Consider the following 26,741-nt stretch of genomic DNA (forward strand, 5'->3'; position numbering starts at 1 on the left):
CATTTATAGCATTAGAAACTGCTACTGAAGATATTTTAATTCTTTCTATTAATTTGAAATCCTGGTCAGAACATTTCCAATTAATTTCCCTCCTGATGACATATTAATAGGTTCTTTTTAATTCTTCCTTTTTGTTTGTTTGTTTTTAAGAATGTTTGCTTGTGTTGGAAGCTTTATCCAACAAACACTATTTCCTATTTAGGATTCATCGGTTTGTTATCTCTGAATTGCCAGATATTCTGCCAAGTTTGGCAACTACCACTTAAGTAAAATGAGATACTTTTCTCATCATTTCCTTCACACGCTGACATCTCCTTTAAACGGATGTTCAGAAACTTTCTTATCACGTGTTTGAAGTAAGAAACAAAACAGGAAACAAAAAAGGTGTTACCAACCACAGCCTGCTGATGTTAATGAACAGATCTTTTTGCCAGGTATAAAAGAGTTACTCCAGAGAGCCAACTGCCAAATTCTAGTGGCAAAGGAAACCTCTGTAACTTTCATGTGCACCCATGGAAAGTAATGAAAAGCAAATGTAAAATGGCAGAGGCACTTTCTTACATTCCTTGTTAAACCTTTGCTCTGACCCACAGGTTTGTTAAACAAGTTATAGTATCACCAAAAAAAGTCAAGACACATTCAATAATATTTTACTTTTGAGAAGCTTAAATAACAGTACAAAATGTCTTACAGTTGGTTAGAATAAGAAGCTACTTAGTAAAGTATCTGTTAAAAACTACTGTGTAAATTGCTTCAAAGGGTGCAAGAAGCTGAGAAAGATGTCTTGCATCCCTTCAGAAATTAGGTATTAACCATAGACACTCCCAGTTCAGGGTACCAGTCTTCTAAACCATTATTTTTTCATTTAACTAAGCTAAACTTTTTATTTAGTTAATAATCATGACACTTAAAAAAATTACAAGAGTTTATAACTTTGGATTTTGGCTTGCTGTGTCAAGACCGAATTCTCCTAGAACACTGTATGTGGCTAGACACAAACCCTTAAAATAAGTAAATTCTGTTTCTCACATATACAACAGTTTAGTTTAATTCCTTGAAGGCAAATATTAATTTAGTCAGGTGCAAACAGTTTAATGTAAAATAACAGTCTCAACTGCAAGGATAAAACTCTCAACCTTGCCACCTCTGGGCAAAGTACCCTAACACTGCAAGACACTCTCACAGGAACCTGCGTACTCTTAGTCTCTCTCCCTGCTCCTTTCCTTCTGTTCCCCCTTCCTTTCTCCTTCTTTCTCACCCAAAGGATCTCCAACCTTTGATGGTCAGTGACAGTCCTACACCAAAGGCATGGAGAACTGCTCTAAATCCTACAGCCTGGTGACCAAGACACTCTCCTTTTAATGAGAAATTAAAACCACTCCATTTCCTTAGGATACACAAAGCCATTACATAAAAGGCAGACTCATGCACCAGTACTGTCTGTGCTCCAGAGGACAACAGACCTGCATCCTTCACAAAAACCTGCTTCACTGTATACACTGGGTGAAAATTGAGTCATTTTGGAGCTTCAGCAGATCAAGCCTATGCTAACAGAAGGATCAAGCTGATCAGGGCAGGTGCAAAAGGGACTCAGGGCTTGTATGGAAAAAATCCATACCCTTCGAGGGTTTCAAACTCAGGTAAGCATCTAATAAGCTGAGTTAGCAGGAGGGCTAAGAAAAACTAAGTGAGGATTTCAGGTTGTCCTTTAGCCTCCAGCACTATTGGGCCTGGCCTGAGGCTATGCACTATTTGAGTATTATTTCATGGGCTTCACCAGCACATAAAAGTAAGCTACGGTTATACTACCTGCTAAAGCACATGTAAGCTAAATCAACCTATGTCCCGCATGCCCTGTCACACTGCAGGCCCTAAGGACACCAGCGTCACTCATGTGCTCAGTCAGCAGCATGCGTTCGCTGTGACGCGTTGTGGGGAAACAGGCTCATGGCCTGGAGCCAAGCAGGTGTCGTCAACTCCATGCCCTGCTGCTCAGGCTGCAGATAAAGCAGGTACTTCGATTTGTGTCATTTGAGCTCCCTTCTGCTGTGCTCACGGGCTTGCTGAAAACTCATGTCGACGTATGGGCTTCGGTCCAAACAGTTTGGACAAGTGCCTGTGCTTAAAATACAGTTTAGATGTAGCTTTACTGCCCATCTGCCATAGGTTAATCTCACCCCTGAGGAATTACATTTAATTTGCTCTGGAATTACATAGTATCTTGCTCTCCAACATGCTGTCTACTATTTTATCTGTTTATAGTAAATAAAATAAATTTGGTAAAGCATTCTGTGAAAGTTGGTGGTTCAACAACACCACACAGACCAAACTGTGACCATTCTATTAATATTTGGTAATAATCCTAAAATACAGATTAATAACAGAGAATCACAACATATTTAACACTGAATTTACCTTTTTGTAAAATGGCTGGTCTCCGATTGCCCTTGTTTTCAGAAATTCCTCACTGTTAAACACTCTGTGTTCGTAATTTAGATGGTCTTTTACCTCCCTGGAGACAAAAATAAATAAATAGATAAATGTGCTTGGAGATTTGTAAGCAAGTTGCACTTTTGCAGTAGCAGCAGCCCACTAGTACTACTAGAAATATGCTGCAGCATCAGAAGGCAAAATAGAAATATGCTGCAGTATCAGAAGGCAAAATAGAAATATGCTGCAGTATCAGAAGGCAAACTCAGTTTTAATGAACAACTGAGTTACTGAATCACAGAAAAAGAATGCAAACTCTTACAAGAAGTAATACAGGCTACCTGCTGCCACTGCCATTTCAAATCAGCAAATTCACTTAGAGTCTGTGGGATCAATTTTAGTAAACCATGGAGGAGAATCTATATATTTGAGTCATGACTTAGGCTCCAATCGTGGACTTACATTTACTTACACAGTTCCTGAATCACACACAACCCATCTGGAGCACTAAAAAGACAAGTGTACCTATCCAGACAGGCAATTTGAAACATGTGATCTGACCTCACACTATCCCATTACATTGCATCTGTAACATGCACGTGAAATATTATAGATTACGTAATTTTTTGCTGCATTCTCAAACTCTGCTCATAAAGCCAGCAATAACTGGCAATTGTGTTAAACTAAAGAGACAGAACTATTGAAATAAAAGAGAAAGTGAGATAAAGAACTGATTCATATTTTAGTATATGCATGGTCACAGCAGGCAGCAGAGGCCCTATACTATCCCTGGAGAACCACACGTCAACAGTAACTTCTGTGCCCTAAAGGTGATCCAGAAAAAGTTGTTTCAGGAGCAGAAAGTGGGAGTTTTTCAGAAAAAAGCTGTTCTCTGGACTATGAGACTATGCGAAAGAAATGTAAAAGCCCTAAAATGAGGGCTTTTTTACTAATCTTATTTCATCTACTCATGCTGGGTATTGAGGAATAAGAAATTCCCATGAAAATACATGAATGAAGAAAATAAGTTCGTGAGCTACAATTTGAATGTAAGCACAAAAGGAGAATCTTGTACCCATCCAGAGAACTGACACGTCTATACATCGCTTGTCTCTCACAGATCAGTGATAAAAGCCCATTAACAGTTTATCAAGCCATATGGGTTCAGAAAAAAGATGGTTAGTAAAAGCACATAGTTCTATATAATTCTACATAATTTAGCATTGTTTGCTTTAAACATGGAACCTCCATGCACACAAAAATGCTATAGTGCTTCACTAAAGACAGTAACAACTGGCAGCACAATTGCATCAGAGATTTACTTTCCTTCACTCCTGGACGCTGGTAGATATAGCATTAGAAGATAGAAGAAACAAGGCTGAAAAAAAGAACAAAGAAAGAAACTTTGAAGGAAAGGAGAAAGAAATCAAGAGAAGAATCAACCCCTTTGCAAAACATATTATCTCTTAGAGAGCAAAGCATCTGTTCTTTTTTTGTAGCCAAGCGTTTAGTGCATTAGAGAGTTCAAGCTGTTAGCAGCAAAATGCATTTCTCCTCATCTTTATCTGGAACATACTGTTGCCAAACACTGAAATCCACTAAATCCCACAGTGATAGCACATCAAGTTGTAAATGCATTTCAGTTTCCACATCCAGCTAGCTGTAAAGTCTGCTCTATCCTCCACACCCAGCAGCTATCGTCCTCCTGGAGGGCCCAGCCACTTGTATGAACAATCCCTAAGCTGATCCAACAAAAGCAAGCAGGTTAACAGAGACCTGGTATTTGGACTATATAAATTAACTCAGCACCTCTGACTGAAAATGTTAGGGAGCATTCATGTGAGCAATTTGGTAGCTGATCCAAAGGGGAGCACCATCTCCAGCAAGAGGCAGTAAGAAATAGCTGGGGATGGATATCTGCACAGCTATTTGCAGACCTCTGTCTATATAATGAGATTCTTTACAAATGCCAGGTAGGCAGTTTCATTTTAATGGTCAAGTATGTTAGTATCTATGTAAAAAGAGACGAAGCATATGCAAACCAGCCATCCATTTGCTGCACTTTTTTGTACAAATCACCTACCACACTTCCATTCCCTCCCCAAATACAAGCAAATAATAGCAGGATTTACAACCAGTATCCAGACTGTTAAGATAAAGCAACTGTGGGTATCCACACATTACATTAGATTAAGAACAAGGAAAATTAGCATAGCTGGACCCTTTTCTAGGGAAAAACCCGAAAACGTACTCCACACCATTATTAAAATGTCAGTCCCAACCACACCCAATACCCAGCATTTCTTGTGCCAACACTCTGTCCTTGAGCTTACACAGTTCCTCTCCCTCCTTCATTCTCATGTGGTTGCACTCTCCAGATATCTCACCCATTCTCAGCATTTGTTCAGTTAGCCAAAACACACCCAGGTGTTCTGAACTCCCGATCCTGCTTTCAGCTCTTCTACCCTGTCCCGGTTTGAATCCACCTTCCTCTAACAAGAGTGACCAAGACTGTGTCCAGTTACAAACTGATATCCCCACTGGGCCTTAAGCTTTTCTTTATTACAAAATCTGAGGACTGCACTTCTCTTCCTGGAATCTTCATACAAAAGACATACAAGTTCAAAATTAGAACAGTTTTATCTAAGAAGTCCTAGCAATGTATATGTACCTGAATACATTAATTATTGATATTTCAGCAGGCTAGCAGGACTTCCTTCTCATATTCCCTCACAAAACTTAAGAGATTTTAAAAATATCTATAAAGTAAGACAAAATAAGCATATTTTCAGTGACAGTGGAAGTGTCTTAACCAGTACTATATGCTCTTTTAATAAAAAATACTATATCCACTCACCTGAAGATATTAACAATTAACTGCAAAGTCATTTGCTGAACTTCTGTATTCAGTTTCTGTTGCCAAGCCCTTCTATGCATTTGGAGTTCACTAAGATCTGTGCTGGCTCGGAGACGGCAGAGCTCTAGATCATAATGCAGCTGAAGACCCTCCACTCTACACAGAGAAGAAAATTATCAAGTTACATCCTAACACCAACAATTTTTTTCATACCTTTTAAAGAAAAAGTCATTTAGGCCTCATGCATCTTACAGCTAGAGAAAGTGCAAGATTGATTTGCAAGTGTTGACAAGCTAACGAGATTCCTGGAAGTCCTACTAGTACATGTAAATCACAGTGCACTCAAGTCTTCTTTGTAAAGAACAGTAAAGTTCAGAGAATAACCCGTATCAGTAATAAAAAAGAAACAAGCATTCCAGGTGTTGCAAAATAATATGGTTATCACTATGACTGCTTAAAGTTACCTGTATATTAATTGAAATTTTCAATTTGCCCTTATCAAATACAGTGGTTTTTATATGAATGAAACAATACAAAATAAAAAACTTAGAGCGTCAAGCATGATTTATGCACTAAGATAAACACAACTTCAACATGTTTTCACCTTTTTATGAAAGTTTCCGCTGCTTGTGCTGGAACATCTGGAATTTCAGGTTCCTCTTCAGCCATTTTTGAATGTGTAATATCTCCATTATCTATATTGATTAGAATTAAATCTTCAGTTTCCTTTTAACAAAAGAAAATAGAATGACTGTAAATATACTTATATTGTAAAAACATCTACTTCTCCTTTATGTACACCTCAGACAATGAATTATTTCAGCAAGGAGGCAAACCAGAAAAGGATTGACTTTTTTCCCCAACTAGAAGATTGTATGGATAACGAAACAATGACTGTCAAGAAAAATAAATGTCATTAAATTAATAGATATTAATCTCAGTACATAAACATTTAGTAACCTAATATACTCTTCATGTAGTATTAAATTAATACTGGATCTCTAAGCCCATTCTTGAAAAGCTATACGTTATGAGGATATGTACAAAACCATATATATGTACACAAAGAAGCTCCCGGAAAGCTTTCTCCATTCAGCATTTACTCCTGTACTTACCCCGTGGGATGACAGGGAGAGGGAGGGTTTATATATTAGTCTCAAACACAGAAACACATGCTAATGCACAAAAAGTCACAGGGAGGTAAAGCCCATGCTGACCTCTCAGTCTGCAATTTTAATCACCTTAAAGATTGGTCTGCAACACAGCGTATGTATAAGCAAACATAAAATCTCTCAAATTATATCAAAGAAAAGTGTGTTCTCTGATCTGTACTTATTTCTGACAGTGGCATCACCCTACTGCTAACTAAAATAAATATTTATCTGCTTCATTTCAACTTAATTCTTTGTTGATTTTGGACTTGCCTAGATAGACAAGTTTCACTTTAGCTTATAATCAGATGGATTCATCTAATATAAATTTACACAATTTTTCTGTGTTTGATTTTGAACACTCACAGAAACCCTATGTGACACCCTCAAAAAAGTATATTCACATTAGCCCTCCACTATGAAGCTGAGTTTTTCTTAAATCTTTTTGGGTAACCAAGATTATTGTTACCCACCGAAAGAGGCTTAGTTAAATACGATTCTGAAAAAAGAAAACAAAAAAAACCCTCAGGAAAATTGTGAGATTATATTCTTCACATTGCTTTTTCTTTCTTATTTTATTAAATATTTAACTCCACTATGGGGAACAGCAGCATCGTTAGAGTATTTTCAAGTGCATGCTCAATTCTTAACCCAGATGCCTGGAAAAGGCACCTAATTCATCCCACACAACTCTGAGCAAAAAATAACCTCACCAATCTGAAGGGACACTATTTATACTTTACAAACGACACGTCAGGAGAATTTTTCCCCGAATGAAACTTGAACTCACAAAAATCATGATATTATCCTGCAAAGAAAAGAACGGTAAGGGATACAACAATAAGTTTTTTCCAATAAACCAGTGGTCACATCAGTATGGTTCCATTACTTTTAATTTCTTCACTTCTCACACACCTCAATAACAAAAGCAAGTTTCCAGATGCATCTGAAAGAAGTAAGGGGACAATTGCACTGCAAGTGAACAGCAAGAGCGGTAATAGTCTAAAACATACCATGCTAACTACTTCAAAATGATCAATATGACATCCCATAAGAAAAGATGTTGGGGCCATGACGAAATCCAGCATTTGACGAGACAGAATAGGCACAAAAGTGTGTTGCCACTGAAGAGGATGAAGGTACAACATGAAGCATTCAGCAACGAGTGTCAACAGAGCCCAATCAGAAGAGAAGAAAACTATTCTCTGCTCAGTCAAAATACAGGTCATAATCTGGAAAAAAACAAAATGCTAAATGTTTAGAAAGAGTTATATCTAGAACATACTAGATAGGCACAAATATTTCATCTGCTTGTGAAACTTAGCCTCACAAGTTCTGTTTTTTAACAGCTACCTTACATATTTATAAATTGAAATAATGTCCACTTAAGGTTTCTTACAAAACTAAGAAGAGAAGAAAACAGAAAAGGAGAGGAAATTTAAGGGACAGTGGAAGTCAATGAGAGTTTTGCCACCAACATCAACGAGGCTAGGATTTAGCGAGAAGACCTGTTGCCTTTCTTTCACAGTATTAGACCATAAAATGCCTGTAAAAAGTACCCAGATGAAGAACATATGCAAACCTGTCTTTGATGGTGAACACAAAGACCATCTAGGTTTTAGACATCTCAGTCAAATATCTATTCCAGATGATACCTAGTCAGGTTCCTTATAGTGCCGCTGGAGAGCAGTGCTTTCACAGGGCAATTCAGGAAGCTATCTGGAGATGTCCGCCCTTTTCCAGTGATAGAAAGGGACCCAATGGTATCTAAGCACCAAACTCAGATGCCTCAAGTTAGGTGGGATGAATTCAAGCCAAGAAGACTAATTGCACACATGGGACATCTCACAGAGGTGCTAACACATAAAACTCCATGCTCAAGATGCACCAGTCGCAGAGAACCATTTAGGATTTGAGATAGTTTTATTCATAATGTGCACATGTGGGCAGAATCCAAAAAAATAAGCCAGTACTGCCTACTCCCAGGACTGAGGAAGTTTACAATCATCCCTGGAAAGAGGCCTTGAACCTGCTCTTTTTAGAGCAAGTGGCACCAATAATACTGATGGCCTTGAGCAACCTAATTTAACTTCACAGGTGGCCTTTGAGCAGGGAATTGGATCAGGAAACCTACAAAGGACACTCCAAGCCAAAATTGTTGTAAGATTCTATGAAGCACTGAAAAAATTCTTTGCAAATAGCTTTTTGTATTTTCTTGTCTTTCTACTCCATTTACGCTTCATTTATATAAGAGTGCCAACTGTTACCAATCTATCCTACAGGTCCCTTTCTTACACATGAAAAAGGTTCTTACAAATCTTGTAGAAATGCACGTAATGAGAATTCAAAATAAAATCTGTCAATCCGCTTAGGTATTTATATTTTAAAATATACTCTTAAGAAATTTAGCACCTATTGCTAAACCACAGGAGAAAGAAATCCAATATGCCTTAATCTAATCTGGTCTATAAATAACAAAATATCTTAGTAAGAAGTATATTTTATTGTGCCATATCTCTAATATGCAGAACTAACACTATTCTGAATTCCTGGCTTTAGAATGTTTTTTGGGTAACTAAACATCTTGATTTTTTCTAAACCACAAATTACCAGTACTGTCAATCTCTAATACATTTTAAAGTATCAGTTAGTTTTACCTGCAGCACCTGCTCTGGCTTGAAACACAGCAACGGAAGATGAAGATCCAAGTCAATAATTGGACTGTCCGGATCCTCTCGTGAAGGAATTATTATTTGAAGTGGTTTCATATTAAATACCTGTAATAACAGATGTTTTCCATTTACTTCTTAATAAGAATGTTCCCACACATTTAATTCAGGATTTTAGTTCCAACCTACAAAATATTAACATTGAGATTTGCATACTGCAGAAAATTGAAAGAGAGAGAAATATTAAAAGACATAATAACTAGTTTGAAAGATTAACATGGACTTTGTCTCCTTTCATTCTCATAGGTTGGTTAGTCAATAAAACTTTAAAAATATATATATATTCTTTTAACAGAATTAAACTTGCTTTGTTATAAGCATAATAAAATAATGGAATTTATATTTGTAGATACAACTGGGAAATCAAAAGTATTGATAAAATTCATACAGGAAATAGAAAAAAAATGAACAAAATAACTGAGCATAGGTGCTCATGTTAAGAAGACAGAACAAGCCAAAACGAATGAGCTCTTTCAGTGTTTCAAATACTCCAGCTCAAATTTCTGGGAGCCAGATCCTGCACATGCTGCATATTTCAGCACTTAGCAGCTGGTTTAGCCAATCATTCAGACAATTTTCCAGCTACGCTATTTTTCCCTCCGCTCCTAACCCCTCATCCCAGGGTCAAGGAAAGCAGCTAAGGAGAAGTCCATGACTTCCCTAGAAGCCATTTCAGTAGACAAAAGAGAGAGTGTGCTGAAATCACTGACTCAGCTAACATCTAACTTGACTTGGGAAGGGTTATAAAGAAGAAAATACAGCCCACACATCTCAGCTTCTATACTGAATACAAATGTTTATGTGAGTTTCTCCTGTCAACTAGGTCTTATTCAGGCAGCAGCCAATCCAGAACATTTAATCCACTACACACTGTTCTGCTTCCCCAGAGTCACTCAGACACAAGAAAAGAACAAGTCCAGAGCTGTATGTGTTCTTTCAGCAGCTGATTTCCTTGGCCTCTTCTCTCTCACAGGGACTGCACTACCTCTGAGTCACACAGCTGCATGTCCACCCATCACACAATCAGGATGACAGCCATGAGCATCCACATTAGGCAGCATGTCTTGACATCAGACACAAGATAGGGAACTCCCCCACTTTGGTTGAGTGATAGTTATATGATTTACTGGAGTTTCTACATGTGTATTCAATGAGATGCCAATGCCATACTGTTCAGGTGAAAGGTAAGCTTTCATTCTTTAGAGTAGTTACAGACTGTAGCTTCCAACCGCTTGTAGTAGACATTACGTGGGCTGCCCCTCTAGAAACCAAAAGCTAGATTATGCTGTCCCCAGACCTACCCAGGCATCATCTCAGACAGTAAATAGTTGGCATGAGCCAAATCCTTCCCAGAAGAGTATTAAAAATTAAACAGCATGACCAACTGGTATGCCAGTGCTCAAGCCTGCACCCTGGTCACACTGTTATTTTATGTACTAATAACGTATAGCCTTATTTTCAAAGCACAGGTATTGACATCAGTTTTATATCAGCAAGTACAATCTCTGACCTGACAGTGAAGAATGTCCCCCAATTTATAGAAAACACCATCTTAGTGCTTTATAAGACATAATGTTAAAGTAATTATGAAATTCAGCATCAGTAATTACCAAGTGGAGTGGTCCTGGTGGCGGGCTGGGTATTAAAAATAACTTTGCTGCAAATTCTTTTATGTGCTCCTCAGCATCTAAATCCTTGAAAGGTCGCAGTTGCACTAGTAAGCTGAAATTAAATTGTAGAAAATTACCTATAAATAATACAACGCGCAAACAGAAAAAAAGCCTTTTTGCTGATAACCTAGAATTAAAAAAAAAAAAAAAAATTAGAAACAATGAAGGTATTATTCCAGCTAATTAATTTCTAATTTATTAGATACTTTAGTGGCTCCATTTAATTTTAATGATGCTGCTGTGTCAGAAGCAGTTTTTTTTTTTACTTCCATGCATAAAATACTGCTGCATCATATATATCAGAGGATGCAGATAGCACACTGGGTCTCACGATGGCAAAGAAAACCTAGAGGTGAGACACAGTTAAAGGAAGTGTCTTATAGAGATTGCTTGAGGAACAAAACACCCACAGCTGCAACATAGTGCCATGGTGTTTCTCCCATCCCCAGCATCGGACATCAGCTCTGGGATGGAAAACAGCATCAGAGGAAAAGAAAGGTTGTAGACACGGGCTTAACTGCAGAGGAATGTAAAGCAAGAGCCATATTTAGGGTAAGGCCGAGGCCTGCATGAACACTGCTCTCTGCTATTGTTCCTACCAATACAAAGAACAAACACAGTTGTCCAAACCTGCCAAATGTTTCTATTTTAGAACTGTATTACCCTAGCTGTGTCAAAGCCACAAAGGTCATGCAGTTTATAAGCCAGATCAATTCATGAACATTTAAACATACACGCTATTAAGACTGCAAACCGTTAAGTCCAACATCATTTCTGAAATGTAACAATTAAGAAGTTAGATATTTGTAGTCAGAAAGGGCATTTTGTTCAATATAAGATTCATGTGCATGTTTATAGCAAAAAAAAAAAAAAACAAAAAACCAAAACTTTACAAAATCAGAAATTTAAGCCTGCAAATCTATATATACAGAAATTAGGAACTTAATATGGTTATATTCTCCCTTGAGGTTTTATTTCAGTTTGCAGTTTTACTGGTTTCCTGCAGAAGAATACTTGCTCTTCAGGAAGAAAGTGGTCTAAAAAGCAACTGAATAGGTCAAGAGCTGTATTAGAATGCAGGACATCATATTTGTGTATGGCATTTAGATTCCAGAATAAAAATATTCTGTCATATATTACTGAGCTTTTAATTGGATTAATGATGCATTTAAGTTCACTATATTCACATTTGGATACTGCCCTGAGCTGAGTACTAGGCTGTTACACGTATCCCCAAAAAGCCCACCAGCGATTCAGGGGTGCAGAGGAGGCAGGGGGAGGGGAATTTAAGAATTATCAAAGAAAACCAGACAGTAGAGTCATCAATTTAAACAAATATACTGTCACACTTAGTAATGCCTTAGATGTGGCCTAACAGCATAGGTAGGCCTGATTTTTTTTTTTTTTTTTGAGACAAAAAGCACATATCAACACATCCAGTAAATGTTACAACAGAAACAACCTGACCCCGATGCTGAAAAAGCAGCAGATGTACAGAAAGGACAGTAAGAGCTCCCTAATCAGTACACTGTGCCCATTAATGCAACATAATAGCAGCTGACAGCTCTGTAATGCAAACGTCTGCTGAAATAAATGAAGTAATCTCCGAAACATTAAAGCGGAGAGCTAAGGAGTTTATGAACCTTCCATTACCTCTATTAACTGTCCACAGACAGATGTTTCAGAAAGCAAGAACATCTAAGAATAGGTTCTTTGTACTGCCTCAGTGCTGTGAGCTATTTGCACACTTCCACCTCTTTTCAAGGCAGCTGAAAGGACTAATACACAGGTTGGAAGATTAACTGTTTGAATGGAGCCTATTCATCCATCCAAGATGGGAGTTCATCCAGAAGATTACTGCCAGGAATATTTCACTTTTCATGTAGTGTAACAGATTCAGGTAAAACTACCTGTGCAAAGTGTCAAAACCGCTCAATTTAAAACTGAACCTTTTCAATGATGATGTAGAATAATCCAACAGCCACAGTGTTGTGAAACAGTCTAGATGCACATCCGCTTGCTTTTGAGAGAGGCAGACACACTCCATTCAAATTGTTCTGGGTTTGGAAGCACTCTATGCTGGTAGTATGTGAATTAGTTATAAAACTAATTGCACAGAATATGAAGACCTTTGTTACTATGACAAAAGTTTGCAAGTTCCCCTTGCAGTGCAAAGCACCTACATGGATTTATAGTTTGACGTTGCCTTTGTATCTCAGTTTGGTCTCAGTTTTCAGTTGTGATTTCTACTGTACTCTGCCATTTGAGAAAGTTTAGGAACCCGGGTTTTATATGGGAATGCTTATGACAACAAAATACCTTTGAGGACTGTTCTGAATGAAAACAAGTACCACCCCACCTATAAGCAATCCTGTGCACTGCAGGTCCTGGAGAAAATAAGCTATGCACAGCAGAACTCTGGAGGAAAATGAAATCTTTTTGCTGCAAAAAGGTCCTGAATGGAAGCAGAACCCCTTTAGATGCTACTTCAACATCAGGCCTTCATTAGCAATAACAAATAGCATTTTTTCCGCTAGTTCTCATGAGGAAAGGGCTACACACTAGAAATTGGTGGTTTGAGGTCCCCCAGCAAGTGTTTTCAAATCCTCAGACTCACAGAATGATTAATCAGTTGAAGCATCCTGCAAAACACCACTGAAGCACACCAAGGATACAAGTGTGCTGTTGAACGTGTTATTATCTGTTAACTATACGAGGCACTACTACTTGAGTACGCTCGGTCAACGAAAACATTTAACTAGATTTTCAACCCATTGGCCACCTGATTACAGCTAAGGCATCCAAAATGAAAATAACTCCCTTTCAGGTTTACAGGAAGACAATGTCAATGTTTTGTAATATTACAAAAAGCTGAAACATCCCCAGCTGTACAGGGCACTACGCTCAAAATATATCATAGAGGTCTTTACTGTCATTGCTTATATTCCATTCAGAACAGCCACACATCCCAGCAGCTGTGTCATGCCGTATGGAAAAATTTCAGTAACACAACCAAAATAAGAAAAAATGGTGCCTCTCCACTCCTTCCTTTCCTTCCACTCACGTATACTCTGGCACAGTAAAATACCTTTTCTAAAAAAAAAAAAAACAAAAACGGAAGGGCAGACATTCTGAAATTACCTGTCAAATAGTACCAAGGAAAATATGTGGCGATTATGAGATTTTAAAAAAAAAAAAAAAAAAAATCCAGAAGAAAATATCATGGAAACTTAATCAGCTGAGTTTCCAGTACAGTGGGAAATGCCAGCACCAAATGCAGCTTTGTCACTTGCATTCCTCCTCTCCTGCCAGGTAAACACACTTGCATCTTACATCCAGATACAGCAGCAAAAAGGAGAGAGAAAAGCTGTGCAACTGTATGACAAATTCCCCTGTTAAATGACCAGGACAACACAGTACTAACGTGGAAGGCTACTGTCCTGTTGAACTCCCCTATGATTATTCACATATTTACAGATCACTTAAAGCTTAGATGGTAGGTTACTGATAAATCTGAACTCCCCTTAGAAACCAGTACAGACTCAGCTTAAAGGGAAAAGCCATCCATAGTAGTTAGCTTGGACGTTAATGCTTTAAATAGGTGCAAAACCCTATGATCAAGGCAGAGATGTTTAATTATAATGTTAAAAATACCCACACAGAGCCAGAAGCTTGCACCCCTAGAGAGCTAACTCCACCTCGTTCCTGTCTGCTCTAAACAAATACAAGACCTAGAAACTTTTTTGTAACCTCTGAAATTTTCCATGGTTTTCCTGAACATTTTCCCACTTATCCCTTAGTGGGCTCTTTAAAAATCCATTCGCAAATTGACCACTTGTCCCAGCTCAGAGATGTCTCACTTCAGAGAAGAAATTACTCATTCATGAATATACTATATAAACCACTGATGAACACCATAACTGTGAAGTTGAATCTATCCTGCAATACCAACGGCTGATGTAATTGACTTAAACATAAGGAGTGGAAAAAGTGATCTGGGCAGGAAAGGAGAACGGGAAACAAACATTTTGTTTTTATTTTACTGATCATCTCAATTTCACACTAACCTGTGAGTGCCTAGTTTCCATCATGCTGAAGCCCCTTGTCCACATTAAACCCCTTTACTAATGCTTTGAAAATAACAGAGCAGAGGTAGCATGAACAGTGTCAGTGGTGTGTTTGCTCATACTTAAGGGCTGCCAGAGTGACTCACTTCTGATATCACAGCTTTTTTGGAGGCAACATCTGAACTGCCCAAGAGGAAGGCGCTGCTTTGTTCCTCCAGGGCTCTCTTCATCTAAACCAGGGAAAGCCAGTCAGGGCTCCAACCAAATCCAAGCCCACAGCATTGGGAAGAAGAGGTGCATGGGGTGGGGAAACGAGTGCTCAGGTCTCATCCTAGTATGGAGTCAGGTTAGGGGCTAATGATGCACCTCAGCTAGTACCCAGGAAGCACACCCTTGCTTGTTCAGCTGCTCAGCATACCAACCGCCGGCAGAACAAACTAGAAGACTCAGCTCTGACCTAAAACCCTAATATCTTTCAACTTACCTATAAGAAGCAAATACCTGCAAAAGGAAAAGACCTGACTTCAAATTTGACTCTAGAAAGCTTGACTGGAATTTAGTGAAAAAAAAAACCCTTCTACCTTTGGACTACAAGTCTGCAAGTGAAGATTACCCCATAATGTCCAATGTACAGAGACAGGCTCCCTGATGCAAGGAGTTTTTAATCCACTTCAGAATAGAAGCACATAGATTTTAACAATTTAACAATAAAGCAACACACAACCTCAAAAGAAGTTAAATTACTAAACAAGAAGACAGACCCATGTTCACTTATCTTTTAATTCATCTACACTGAAGAGTATTTGAGTGTTTCTAACCAGTGAAGTACTCTGTATCCTAAAATTTTCTCTCCTAGTTCTACGACAGCCAAGTAACCACTGTACTCCCTCAAGTGACTTGGATTATTTAGTTAAAGAATAAAGTGTCATTAACTGCTTATTAATACATATATTCATGTTCTTATGACATTTATTTGGTGCATTATAAAGAGGTTTTTGTGCTTGCAAAGTGATTTTCAGCAGTGTGGCAAAATTACAGTTAACCCTCTTCCAAAAAAACCAAAATCTTTGAGAAATCTGTTCCCTGCAAATTCGTATTTCCTAGACTTACCAAAAACCTCAAAGAAAACGAAGACAACATCATAACTAATTTCCTTGATATTTAGAACTTGCACTTACTGTCTGGGTAACATTCACATTACATTTCTTCTTTTCCTCTCCCACACACCTCACGCTACCATAACTTAAAACTAATGCCTGTTTTAGCATTATGCAGCTATCCTGACCACATCATGCAAATTCATGTATTAAAACCTGCAGTTATTTCCAAGAGAAACACACAGGATAGCAAGTCTTACCAAGAGAGACAATCCTTGAGGGCATTAAAATATGGATATCTGGATATAACACAAATAGCAAACGGTACAAAACAGACAGGCATCTTCCCAGTCTGTGCAGATTCCCAATGGGCCTGCCCATTCGAGGAAATACAGCCATCCTGCAAGAAAACTACAGATTAATGTGTTTATGTTAATCATGAATTTATGGCTGATATTTTCTTGAGAACCCTAGAGATATGATACCCAATTCCCTCTAAATTTCAAGGGGATTTGGATGTCTATCTCCCTTAAGCTCTTCAGAAAAATGTCAGCCTACAAGACTTAGACATACGTATTAAAAAGAATTTCAGCGCAAAAGATATTTAGAAAGAACATAGGGTACAATCTTCACCAAAAAAAAGTCCAAGGGACAAAGTCTGCTCCTAAATATTCAGAATTCCTAACTGAAATCCATAACAGTTTTTCCTAACACAATGCTGTTCCAACGTACTTAATTTACAATGGCAATATAAAGTATGATTTGTTCTGTATTCCTACTAACATAAAAACATATCTGCTAACTAATTTCGTAAATTAAACCTGACATTATTCTCAAAGTGTTTTGTTTTATTTTATATCTTTTAATACATCTTAATAAAAGCATGAGTTAAATAACATACTTGCATAGGCTGGTAGTACTGTGCAACAACACCGTATGTTCTGTTACCATAGACATCTGTGAAGACCAGGAAATGAATGTGGTCCTCTTTTGATTCAGAAGTTACATAAAGTCCTCCTGTAATGAAGGCAGAAACGTTTTTTTTAACTACATATTTAACTACAGCTGCTTGAAAAGCTACTCATGACAAATACTGCACATTTCCACTTAATTTCAAGAGAAATGTCTCATTTTAAGGAATTAAAATGCACATACACAGTCTATTTGATCTAAGGGTTGTTACAAAGGCTGTAAGCTACATATTACTGAAGACGCAAAAATATTATATAATTATTCTGCATTTTAAGTGGCAAAATACAATAGATGGGTTTTCTTCACTTTTTTTTTCTTTCAAGATATTTATAACGTCTGCAATAGTGACATGCATATTAAAATTTCTGCAATTAAACTTGGATGAAACAGTGACTACTTCAGGTATATCTTAATACCAAATGAAAAGTGAAAGAGTACTTAGTAATTTTTGGTGGAAAAAAGAATTTTAAAAGTGTGTGCGTGTGTGCACTTCACTCAAACCAAGATTTACCAATAAGGGCTAAAGTGACTTTCAGCTTCCCTCTCTTGCAGGTGTTGCAGCTACTATTGCTAACAGATCTTTTTCACACAACGTAGCCATACAGAGTAAGGGCACCCCATTCAGGTAACAGCTGCTTTCATCACTGACCTGCTCACAAGCAGACACATTTTTTTATACTGTGAAATACAAAGAGATAGAGAAGATGATCATTAAAAAAAAAAAAAAAAAAAATTGGCAGCACTATGGGTCAACAAATGTGTATTAAAACAGTTCTCATTAAGACGTGTGAACCCTACCGTACCTGGGAAGCATAGCTGTGGCAAACCAATAAGATCGATGTCCTTCGGAACTGTAATATCTTCAGTGTCAGGTGCTTTCTGCTCCCCATTGAGACTCTTGACATTTTCAATCTTTGGTCTCTCTTTTTTCTTTCGGAAGGACCGGCGTTTACTTTTATTCACATTATTACCAGCATTAATCACCTGAATATCATCTCTGCTGATAAATGGAGGCACAAACACCGAAAGAAGTTCTGGATCAAGGGGAAGACTTTTGGGTTTTCTTTGAGGACCCTAAAACAAACAAACAAACAAACAAAAACAAACAACCACTAAGTTGACACTCATCCTGATAGTTTTTTTAAACCATTTTTAGCCCTTTTTTCTCTCTACCCCTAAAATTGTGGGTTTAGAATACATTTTTTCTTATTCCTAAATAATTAATTTTTCCTTCTAATTTCTTGCTTTACATATGTTAATGCAAGGGGAATACTCTGGGCATTTTCAGTAGACAAAGAATCATTCTTTATCATTCAAAATGCACCATATCAATATTATGCCTTTGGTATAAAAAAACTCACAAAGATCAAATATGATATTTCCTCCTTTGAAGCGTTAGGATATACTTAAGCTATACTTAAAGTAAACACCGGTAGTAAGACAACCAGGCAACAAATAAATGAAAACAAAGAAAAACAGCTGAACTCCCTAGATAAGTCTTTGTTCAATGTTAGGAAAAGCAACATTTTAACTCAGAATAACCTCTACAGGGAAGAAAAAAAAAAAAACAACAAAACCAAAACAACCAAAAAAGCCCACACAAGCTTTCACAAGACAACTTTTAACTTTATAAGGCAATAAAGAAAGTACAATTAAAAGTGACAATCACTGTTACAATAAACACAATTTTAACACACCATACAACATGAAGCCACAAAAATTTCTCCATATAATGATGACTAAGTGGAACAGGCATCCCAAGAGCATGTACGAAATTACAACATTTTTTAGTAGGCAGCTTTGTAAAGTACTACTGCACTGAAATCCCTTGCTGCCTTGCTATGAAAAACCTGTGGAGGAAGTGATCAGAAGAGGAAACTTCCTTGTACTCGAGAGCACTTTTTGTATTCTTGACCATATAGTAGAGACAAGTAGCTGCATTTTCAATTACTTCACTGCCATTTTAATTCTTCCTGCAAGGTCAAAACAGCAAGTAAAAGCTTTGTTTAGTCAACGGATATTTGGAAACAGGAAAGGCAAGCCTCACTGTGGCTAAAAAGCTGTTTCGTTTTCAACTTTTTGCTAACTGATTCAAAGACAGATGAAGCATACATGCTGCTTTTACCTTCAGACATGATGCATCGGTATTAGCTGTATTTAAGATATTCCTTGGGAACCAATGCTGGCCTCTCTCATCGTTTCCCTACTTCTTAAAATAGCTACAACATACAAAGCTCTATTGTTTCACTGAAGCCAATCTTCCACCGTCCAAGTTTTGGAACAGAAAGTCTCAGCCTATTTGTCCTAGTAGATGAGTCCACCAGTAGTCTTCTTCACATTTGAGCATCATAGGAAAAATGAGAAGAATACTTACCTTCATGATATATTAGTTACTGTATCTTAAGCTTCTCCATATTCTGTAATAGGATACTTGAAAGAAAGTACTTCAATAACAGTAAGAAGTGAAAAAACACTCTTAATGAACACACACAGTCTGAACTAGAAAGAAATTAGAGTGGAAAAGACAAAAGTTCAGGTAAGTATCCACTGGGATATTAAAAAGCATGACTTTAAAAAGCATGTTACAAACTGGGGTACTCAGAACCATATCCTGCCATGCTAAAAACTGAAAGTGTCATTTTCCTTAGCTGGCAGCTGACATCCATTTCAAGTGAAGAAACTGGAAACACAGATAAATCCAACATGATCACTCTCAAAATAACATGCAGCTAAACATTTCAGAAGGAAATTAAGAATTAAGGCTCAGCCCCTGAGGCTGTTATGCAAGAAAAGTACAGACGTACTCAAACAGTAGCAATCTTAACTTGGCAGATTTGCCCTGCAGAGGTTTTCATACAAAGTTGCTTTGACAGGGCAATCCCTGACTTACATTGAAGGCATCTTTGTGCTACAAAGTGCTGGATGACAGCCAGCGATTTAATAGCCTCACAGTGTAACAGCTTCTAAAATGGCAGGTCCTTGATGTCTTGAACTACAACAGAGGCATTAAACACCATGGGTTTTTTTTCCACAGAACAGCAGCGTCAGCACTGTCGCTGACCCAGTGACTCAGTTGTCAGCATTCAAGTCAGCTCATATTAACATCTACGGCCAAAGTCATATTTTCTTACCCTTTCAGTTCAGGGATAGTGAATAGGCAGCAATAGAACAATATTCACTTGTTTCTACTATTCTTTGAACATTTTATATTCTCTGCTTCTACTGTTACTTCTTCATTTTGAAATGTTTCTCTTCTGTTGCTTTTTACTATCAAATATTCTTGCATCATACATAGCTTCTTATAAACACTAATGCCTTTTCTTCCCTGTAATTCTGCAAGATTCTAGAAGTCAGGGATTTTATTCCATCCCCATTTACTGATTATGTTCCTGTAACAACGATGCCATATAGGACACAGATAAGAGACAGACTTTTTACAATGACCGCACTATTTTATACACAAAAAAGAAGTAGCATGTTGAAACCACAGATCGGAGTGTGATCTCAGCTATTTGGTGTTTCCTTTATCTCATTCTCCTCCTCCCATCACTGAAGAACTTAATTTCATTTTGAATGTCATGAAAGAACTGGCTTCTTTAAGGAATAATTGGGCAGGGAAAAGTATGAAGCCTTAGAAAAATTAGGTTGGAAGGGACCTCTGGACGTTCTAGTGCAACCCTTTGCTCAAAGCAATGATAACTTTTGAAGTTACATCAGGTTGCTCTGGGTCTCATGCAGTCAAGTTTCAGAAATCCCTTAGGAAGGAGATTCTTCTCCCCTTGTGCTCCAGTCCTCATATAGCTTAGCTTCTTCTGGTCTTGCTCCCATTTGTCAGCAGCTCTCCAGTATCAAGGTACCCAAACGTGGGACAGTGTTCCAGATGTGACCTCAAGAGTGCTGAGTAATAACAATAATAGCAATAATCCCTTCCCTTCGCCTGTGAGCTACGGTCCTGATGATGCAGGCCATTCCACAGTTACTTTTCACTGCCACAAGTGCACACTGCTGACTAATGCTCAACTTGATCACACCTCATTTCTTTCGCACAACTTGACGCCCAGAGGCATTACAGAAGAAGGAAAAAATTGGCTTGGTGGTTATGTCTGCGTTAGCAGGGCCAGAAAGCATGATGCAGACACTGTAAGAGTCAAGATCTGTACCACTGACTGTGGTAGGTAGATACAGAACCCAACGATGGAGCCGATAAGAAGATCTGAGACATCTCGCAGACAGCTTGCACATCATACTTGCCATATCAAAACCCAGCTTTATAGCTGAAGATAACTTAGGGGAAAGAAGTCTTATCAAAGACGGCCGTATGATCTTCACTATTGTACATCTCATTCTTACAAAATACACACTTCCAACACTAAAAAAGTAATCTCCAGCTGAAAATAGTGGCCTTTGATCTCTTCAAATTGAAATCTTAGAGTGACAATTATCTTGGCAATAAGGACAATTGATGGATGACAGCCCAGAAACTTCAGTTTCATGAGCTTCAGTGCAAAACTGCATCTTTTTTTCCTGAAACTCCCATCGACAACAGGTCTGTCGTGTCAGACTTTTCTTACTTTGGGAGTGGGTTATATCATGTTCCCGCTGACTTCACTGACTTTATTACTCTGTATTGCAATAAAGTTAAGAATGCACAAACACACTTTCAAGACCAGGATTTGAAGCACTATCAAGATTTTTACCCTGCTGTTTCATCTGTAAATATCATCAGAGGTCCACTACTTGCCATTGAAATGTTCTTATTTTCTGTCAATAAGGTCTCTTCTTTCTGCGTTCACTGAAATTAGACACAAAACATATTCCACCATTTCCTCATGTAGATAGTGCTGCAGAAGGAAAAGGAAGTGGAGTAAATCTATAAACTTGCCCTAAGACAGTGATTGAAATCCCTGTGGTGTAACAGCTTGCAGGGACGTTACTATAGTTAAATTGACAAGCGTAGGGACTACTTTCCTTTCTAACACTCCATTTTATACCTTGAGCAAAGAAACATTTCAAAACCTGTAGTGTGATCGGAATATCGGAATGGCTTCTACTTTCTGTAGCCAATTTCTTATTTGTTGTTCTACAGGTTTTTTAGAAGCAATGAGATCAAACTGAGCAGACTGGAATGAAAAAGAAATTCCCCTTCTTTTGGGTTTACTTCTCACGCAGATGCCGAAACAACACATACACACCGATTTCAAAAATCTGGTGGTGACATTTATGGCATAGTTATTTCCCCAATTTGAATGTATACATGAATAAGATCCTGCAATTTGAACCTCTGCTTAGCTGATATAACTTAAGAAGCTGACATCAGCAAAAGCCGTCTCCTGAGCAAGTGAGCAGCAACAAGTTTAACAAATACTTCTTTATTTAATGCTATTAGAGCGTGCAATCAAATTCAAGTTCAAGCAAGACAACTGAGATCCCTGGGAGCAGCTTGGCTTTTCAGCACGTGCTGGCACCACAGCTACTCCCACAGCGGGGCGGCTCACAGGTATCTAACAAAACCGTCAGCACATTTTAACAAAGCAAAATCAGGAAGAGGACTTCAATTGTTAACTCACATGTGAAGTGGCTACAGTCATAAACAAATTATAAACCACATAGTCAAAGCAGAAACCAACCCATCAACTTCTGCCGTATCTGAATCTCTCAGGTTGTGCCAAATTCAGAGCACTAAGCTCACGGGGATTTAGACCTCGTGTTGTCCTAAGGATACAAGTTACCAGGCTTTATTCCCCTATCTTAAGCTTTCGTCTCCAACAGAAGATGGGAAATGGGATATCATCCAGGAAAGGATATGTACTGTTCAAGGATTTTGCTGTTCTGTCTTATATACAGCTACACTGCATTCTTCATCTAAGCTCAGACCTTTGAAAAAGTGTACTTACTTAACACCACTACCAAACTATCCCTACTTTGTTGATGATCGCCTGTCAAAACAAGTTTTCTTTAAAGTACTTCAGCTCTATCCAATGATAATAGCAACAAGGCAACCCAACAGTTTTACTCAAGTCCGTACGGGGGAGAGACGCTCGGCCATGGAGGAGCTGACCCGGCTCAGACTCCAGTTAGACCTCCGAGCAGAGAACCGCGCTGACAGAAGCTGCCCCACAGACCAGCCGGAGCAACCCGGCCGGCAGGCACCGTCGAGCCCGCCCGCCCCGCGCTCCCTCACTGCACCGAACCCGCTCTCACCTGGAGGAGCGCCCTCACCCGCTCCCTGGGCACACCGACCAGCAAGCAGATCTCCAGCAGGCCCGAGGGCAGCACGTCCTCCATGGCACAGCGGAGCAGGGACGGCCGGGACCGCAGACTGCGGCGACTCCTTCCCGCAGGGCCGCTCAGCCCCTCCCCGCGGGCCGGACCGGGCTTGGGGGGGGGGGGCGGGCCAGAGCGCCCGCTCCCTCACACAGGCAGGCGCGCGCACAGCAGCCCTCCCCACCCCTCACGGTAACGCACGCTTTGATCGGCTGTCTCTCCCGTCGCTCTGAGGACCTAGGACCAATCAGAACGGCAGCACTTGTCTGCGGCGGCCTCGCGAGCCGGGCGGAGGTGGGCTGTCACCCTTCACGGCCCGTCGGAGGGCGGGGCGCGGGGCGCGTGAGCTGAGGGCTGAGGTACCGCGCGCCGCACCACGGTACGGCGGCTGTGGGTTGCCGTTAGTCTCTCTCCTCTCCTCTCCTCTCCTCTCCTCTCCTCGCCTCGTCTCCCTGCCGCGCCGGGAGGGCCCCTGGGGAAGACGCTTCCCGACCCAAGGGGGAGTTCGTGTTTCTCCCCGTCAGCCACGGGCTGATTTCCCGGTGGGGCTGTTGGCCCAGAGGGGCTGAGGTGCCTCAGGGCGGCCCGTCGCCGGCACGTCGGAGAGGTGGGTGAAGTCACGGCCTGGTCCTTTGATAAGTGGTGCCATTCCCTCCTGTTTGCTCCAGGTGACTCAGCAGGGGTTTGTGACTGCCACGAAACAAGAGTCTTATGTTTATCATGGGTCATAGTTTCAATGAACTGTAAGCACAGAGCTGATGGCAGACTGTGTAGTGCTTTCACTTCCAGAGCAGCAGGGTTCTCAGTGGAGCTGCCTGCACAGCAGAAGAACAACATAGGGGACTCCGGGATTTCTTTTTGAGCTGTTTAATCTACATAGACAATGAGTCACTCTGTATGTATTGGCTCTGTGTAGATCTTCACTGAGAGAAATGTGTTTCCTCTGGTACCGGTGCAAAAAGTACCCGAAACTGTAGAGAGCAGTTTCTCCGAAACTGAATGAAACATAGTTTCATCACAGCCACAAACTTTTTTTGCGGACTAGTGTTCACATATTTTAAATGCAAAAAATCCCAGTATAAATGGCTCCAGGCCTTCACAAGTTTGTTATCAGTCCAGGGTTCAGAACAGACTCCTTCAAAAAGCATAAAGAACATCAGAAACACGAGGTGTGGTCTTCATGGGGATTTTATTGCCCCAATTTTTGTGGTGTTAAAGCTCAGGATTATATGGCCTCCGGTGTTCTCAAATTTAGAGGAAGTCACAAATGCAGAATATAAGAAACTATATAGCATTGACTAAAAGAAGGAAATTCTTGAAACACTTCTTCAAAGTGATAGAAGAGCATCATAGGCTCACAGATTTATGTTAATGAATTTTAAGGTCATAAGGGATTGTTAAAATCATGTTTAGCTTGTGTAGCCCAGGCCACAGAATCAGAATGATTCCTATATTAAATTGGTAACTTCTGGCTAGTGCCATGAGTTCCTGCAATAGGGATTACTAACAGTCACTGTTAAAAGTTAGGCATCTCCTTTTTAGTTTCACTGTTTAGCTTAGCTTTTTGCCACTGGATCATGTTACAGTTTGCCTGCTGTTTGAACAGATTCTTTACTATGAAAAGATTTCTTGCAGAGTTCAAGATTATTAATCTGAATTTATTTTTAAGAGATTATACAACTCATACTTTTAAAATTTCTTTCCTAATCACTTGTGTGCATCTTTTCTCAACCTTTTCAAATTTTTACAATATTCTTTTTGACTTATAAACACCAAAAATAAGCTTTACTATTGCTGAATATACAGTGGTAAGTCACATTGCTATTTCTAACTGATATCTCCACCTAATTAAAACAGAGAAAGACTGATATATGAATCATTGAAAAAGGGTGTAATATTTAATTGGTTATCCACTGTAACCCTGTACGGTTTTCTTAGGGTTATTACTTCCAACACGACAGTCCTACATTTTACATTCATTGACCTATGACTATGACCTAGCATTTGACCACATTAAAAGAAAATTACAAATGAACCGAGGCTATTGAGCAGTCCAGGTCACCCTGTATTTAATTAATCTGTATCATGATTAGTTTCTGATTTCTCTGCTATCTATCTTCAATGATAAATACTGGATGATTCTTGTTCATAATTAATATAGCCCTCAAAGCAAGGATACAGTGAAGCTGTTATCAAAACAGAACTATAAGATGAAAGGTACTAATGTGAATCTGATAAAATCTCAAGAACTCTGGAAGTAGGAAACCTGCTATATGGGGTCACTGGTAAGAGACAAAATAATTCACATAGAGAAGAATCACTCTGTGCTACAAAAAGATTCATGTAGTTAAATCAGTTTTTTCCTAAGAAAAATTGTCAGCTGAGGAAGAAATGCCAGCTTTTATTATATGTTTTCTTTTTGTAAGATCACAAATACAGTAAATGTTTGTTTGTTAACTGTCTGATGTGGTACTCAGCTGCTTAGAGCTATATGCAGAGAAAACTGGTGGTCTTGATATATCCTCAACATGGGCAAGGCTTTATCAGACCTGAGGGCCATATCTGAATAATTACAGATTCCTTGACATAGAAATCTAATTCAGCTTCCAAATACAGTGTTTATGTTTTAGCTACACTGCCTCTGTTAAGAGGAGAAAATAATTTTACAAGTCATGTTTCTTTGATGCGATCTTGCTTATAAAATACAACCTACCCAATCAGATGAGAAGCCTTGAGCTGGCTCTAGCTTTAATAAGGCCACCCTCAAAATCCTATACTCATAGGTGATATAATACAGCCTTCCATGTTCAGCCTTACATTTGAAATATACCTTCCAAAATCATCTCCAAACTTCTACCCTCACCTCTTTCAAATTACTGCTGTAAATTAGGGACTGCAAATGCGATTTGTCTAGCAATCATGCTGTGGATTGCATGGAAATGATTGAGTTGCTCACCATCAACCCTGAAGGGAGCTCTGAGTGACTCGTTGAGTTGTAGATGCCTAGACTGTGAACAGCTCAATCTTGAGGGATATGGGCCAGGTGAAGAGTAGAGTCAGGACCCTGAATTTTAGGAGAACAAACTTTCAGTTGTTTAAGGAATTAGTGAATGGGACCCCCTGGGAAACTGCTCTCAAGGAGCTGAAATGAGCTGGCAGCTCTTTAGGGACATTATTCTTAAAGCGCAAGAGCTCTCAGTTCCCATGTGTAAGAAATCAAGCAAGGAGGGCAAGAGACTGGCATGGGTCAGTAAGGACCTCCTGGTCCAACTAAAGTGTAAGAAGGAAATGCACAAGCAGTGGAACAAGGGACATGTATCCTGGGAAGAATATAGGGATGCTGCCTGGATGTGTAGGGATGGGATCAGGAAGGCTAAATGCACAGTTGGAGCTGAATTTGTCAAGGGATGCAAAGAATAATAAGAAGGGCTTCTACAGGTACGTTGGTCAAAAACAGAAGATTAAAGAAAGAGTACCCACACCCCCCCAGATAAATAAGACAGG

At 39.1% G+C, this 26,741-nt stretch overlaps 1 protein-coding gene across 1 annotated transcript in view; it reads right to left on the reverse strand.

Annotated features, from left to right (window-relative positions):
* Window positions 1–23,258, reverse strand: part of DENND3 (DENN domain containing 3) — a 41,725-nt gene extending 18,467 nt beyond the window's left edge. Inside the window, exons 1-10 of the mRNA XM_050892606.1 lie at window positions 23,175–23,258; window positions 17,777–18,047; window positions 16,903–17,018; window positions 16,262–16,401; window positions 10,778–10,889; window positions 9,096–9,215; window positions 7,452–7,670; window positions 5,892–6,013; window positions 5,288–5,443; window positions 2,416–2,512 (exon numbers count right to left, since the gene is read on the reverse strand). Coding sequence (XP_050748563.1) covers window positions 2,416–2,512; window positions 5,288–5,443; window positions 5,892–6,013; window positions 7,452–7,670; window positions 9,096–9,215; window positions 10,778–10,889; window positions 16,262–16,401; window positions 16,903–17,018; window positions 17,777–18,047; window positions 23,175–23,258 — 1,437 coding nt within the window. The remainder of the gene's footprint in view (window positions 1–2,415; window positions 2,513–5,287; window positions 5,444–5,891; window positions 6,014–7,451; window positions 7,671–9,095; window positions 9,216–10,777; window positions 10,890–16,261; window positions 16,402–16,902; window positions 17,019–17,776; window positions 18,048–23,174) is intronic.
* Between the last annotated feature and the right edge of the window lie 3,483 nt (window positions 23,259–26,741).

Source organism: Gymnogyps californianus, chromosome 2, assembly GCF_018139145.2.
Source record: "Gymnogyps californianus isolate 813 chromosome 2, ASM1813914v2, whole genome shotgun sequence".
Lineage (NCBI taxonomy): Eukaryota > Metazoa > Chordata > Aves > Accipitriformes > Cathartidae > Gymnogyps > Gymnogyps californianus.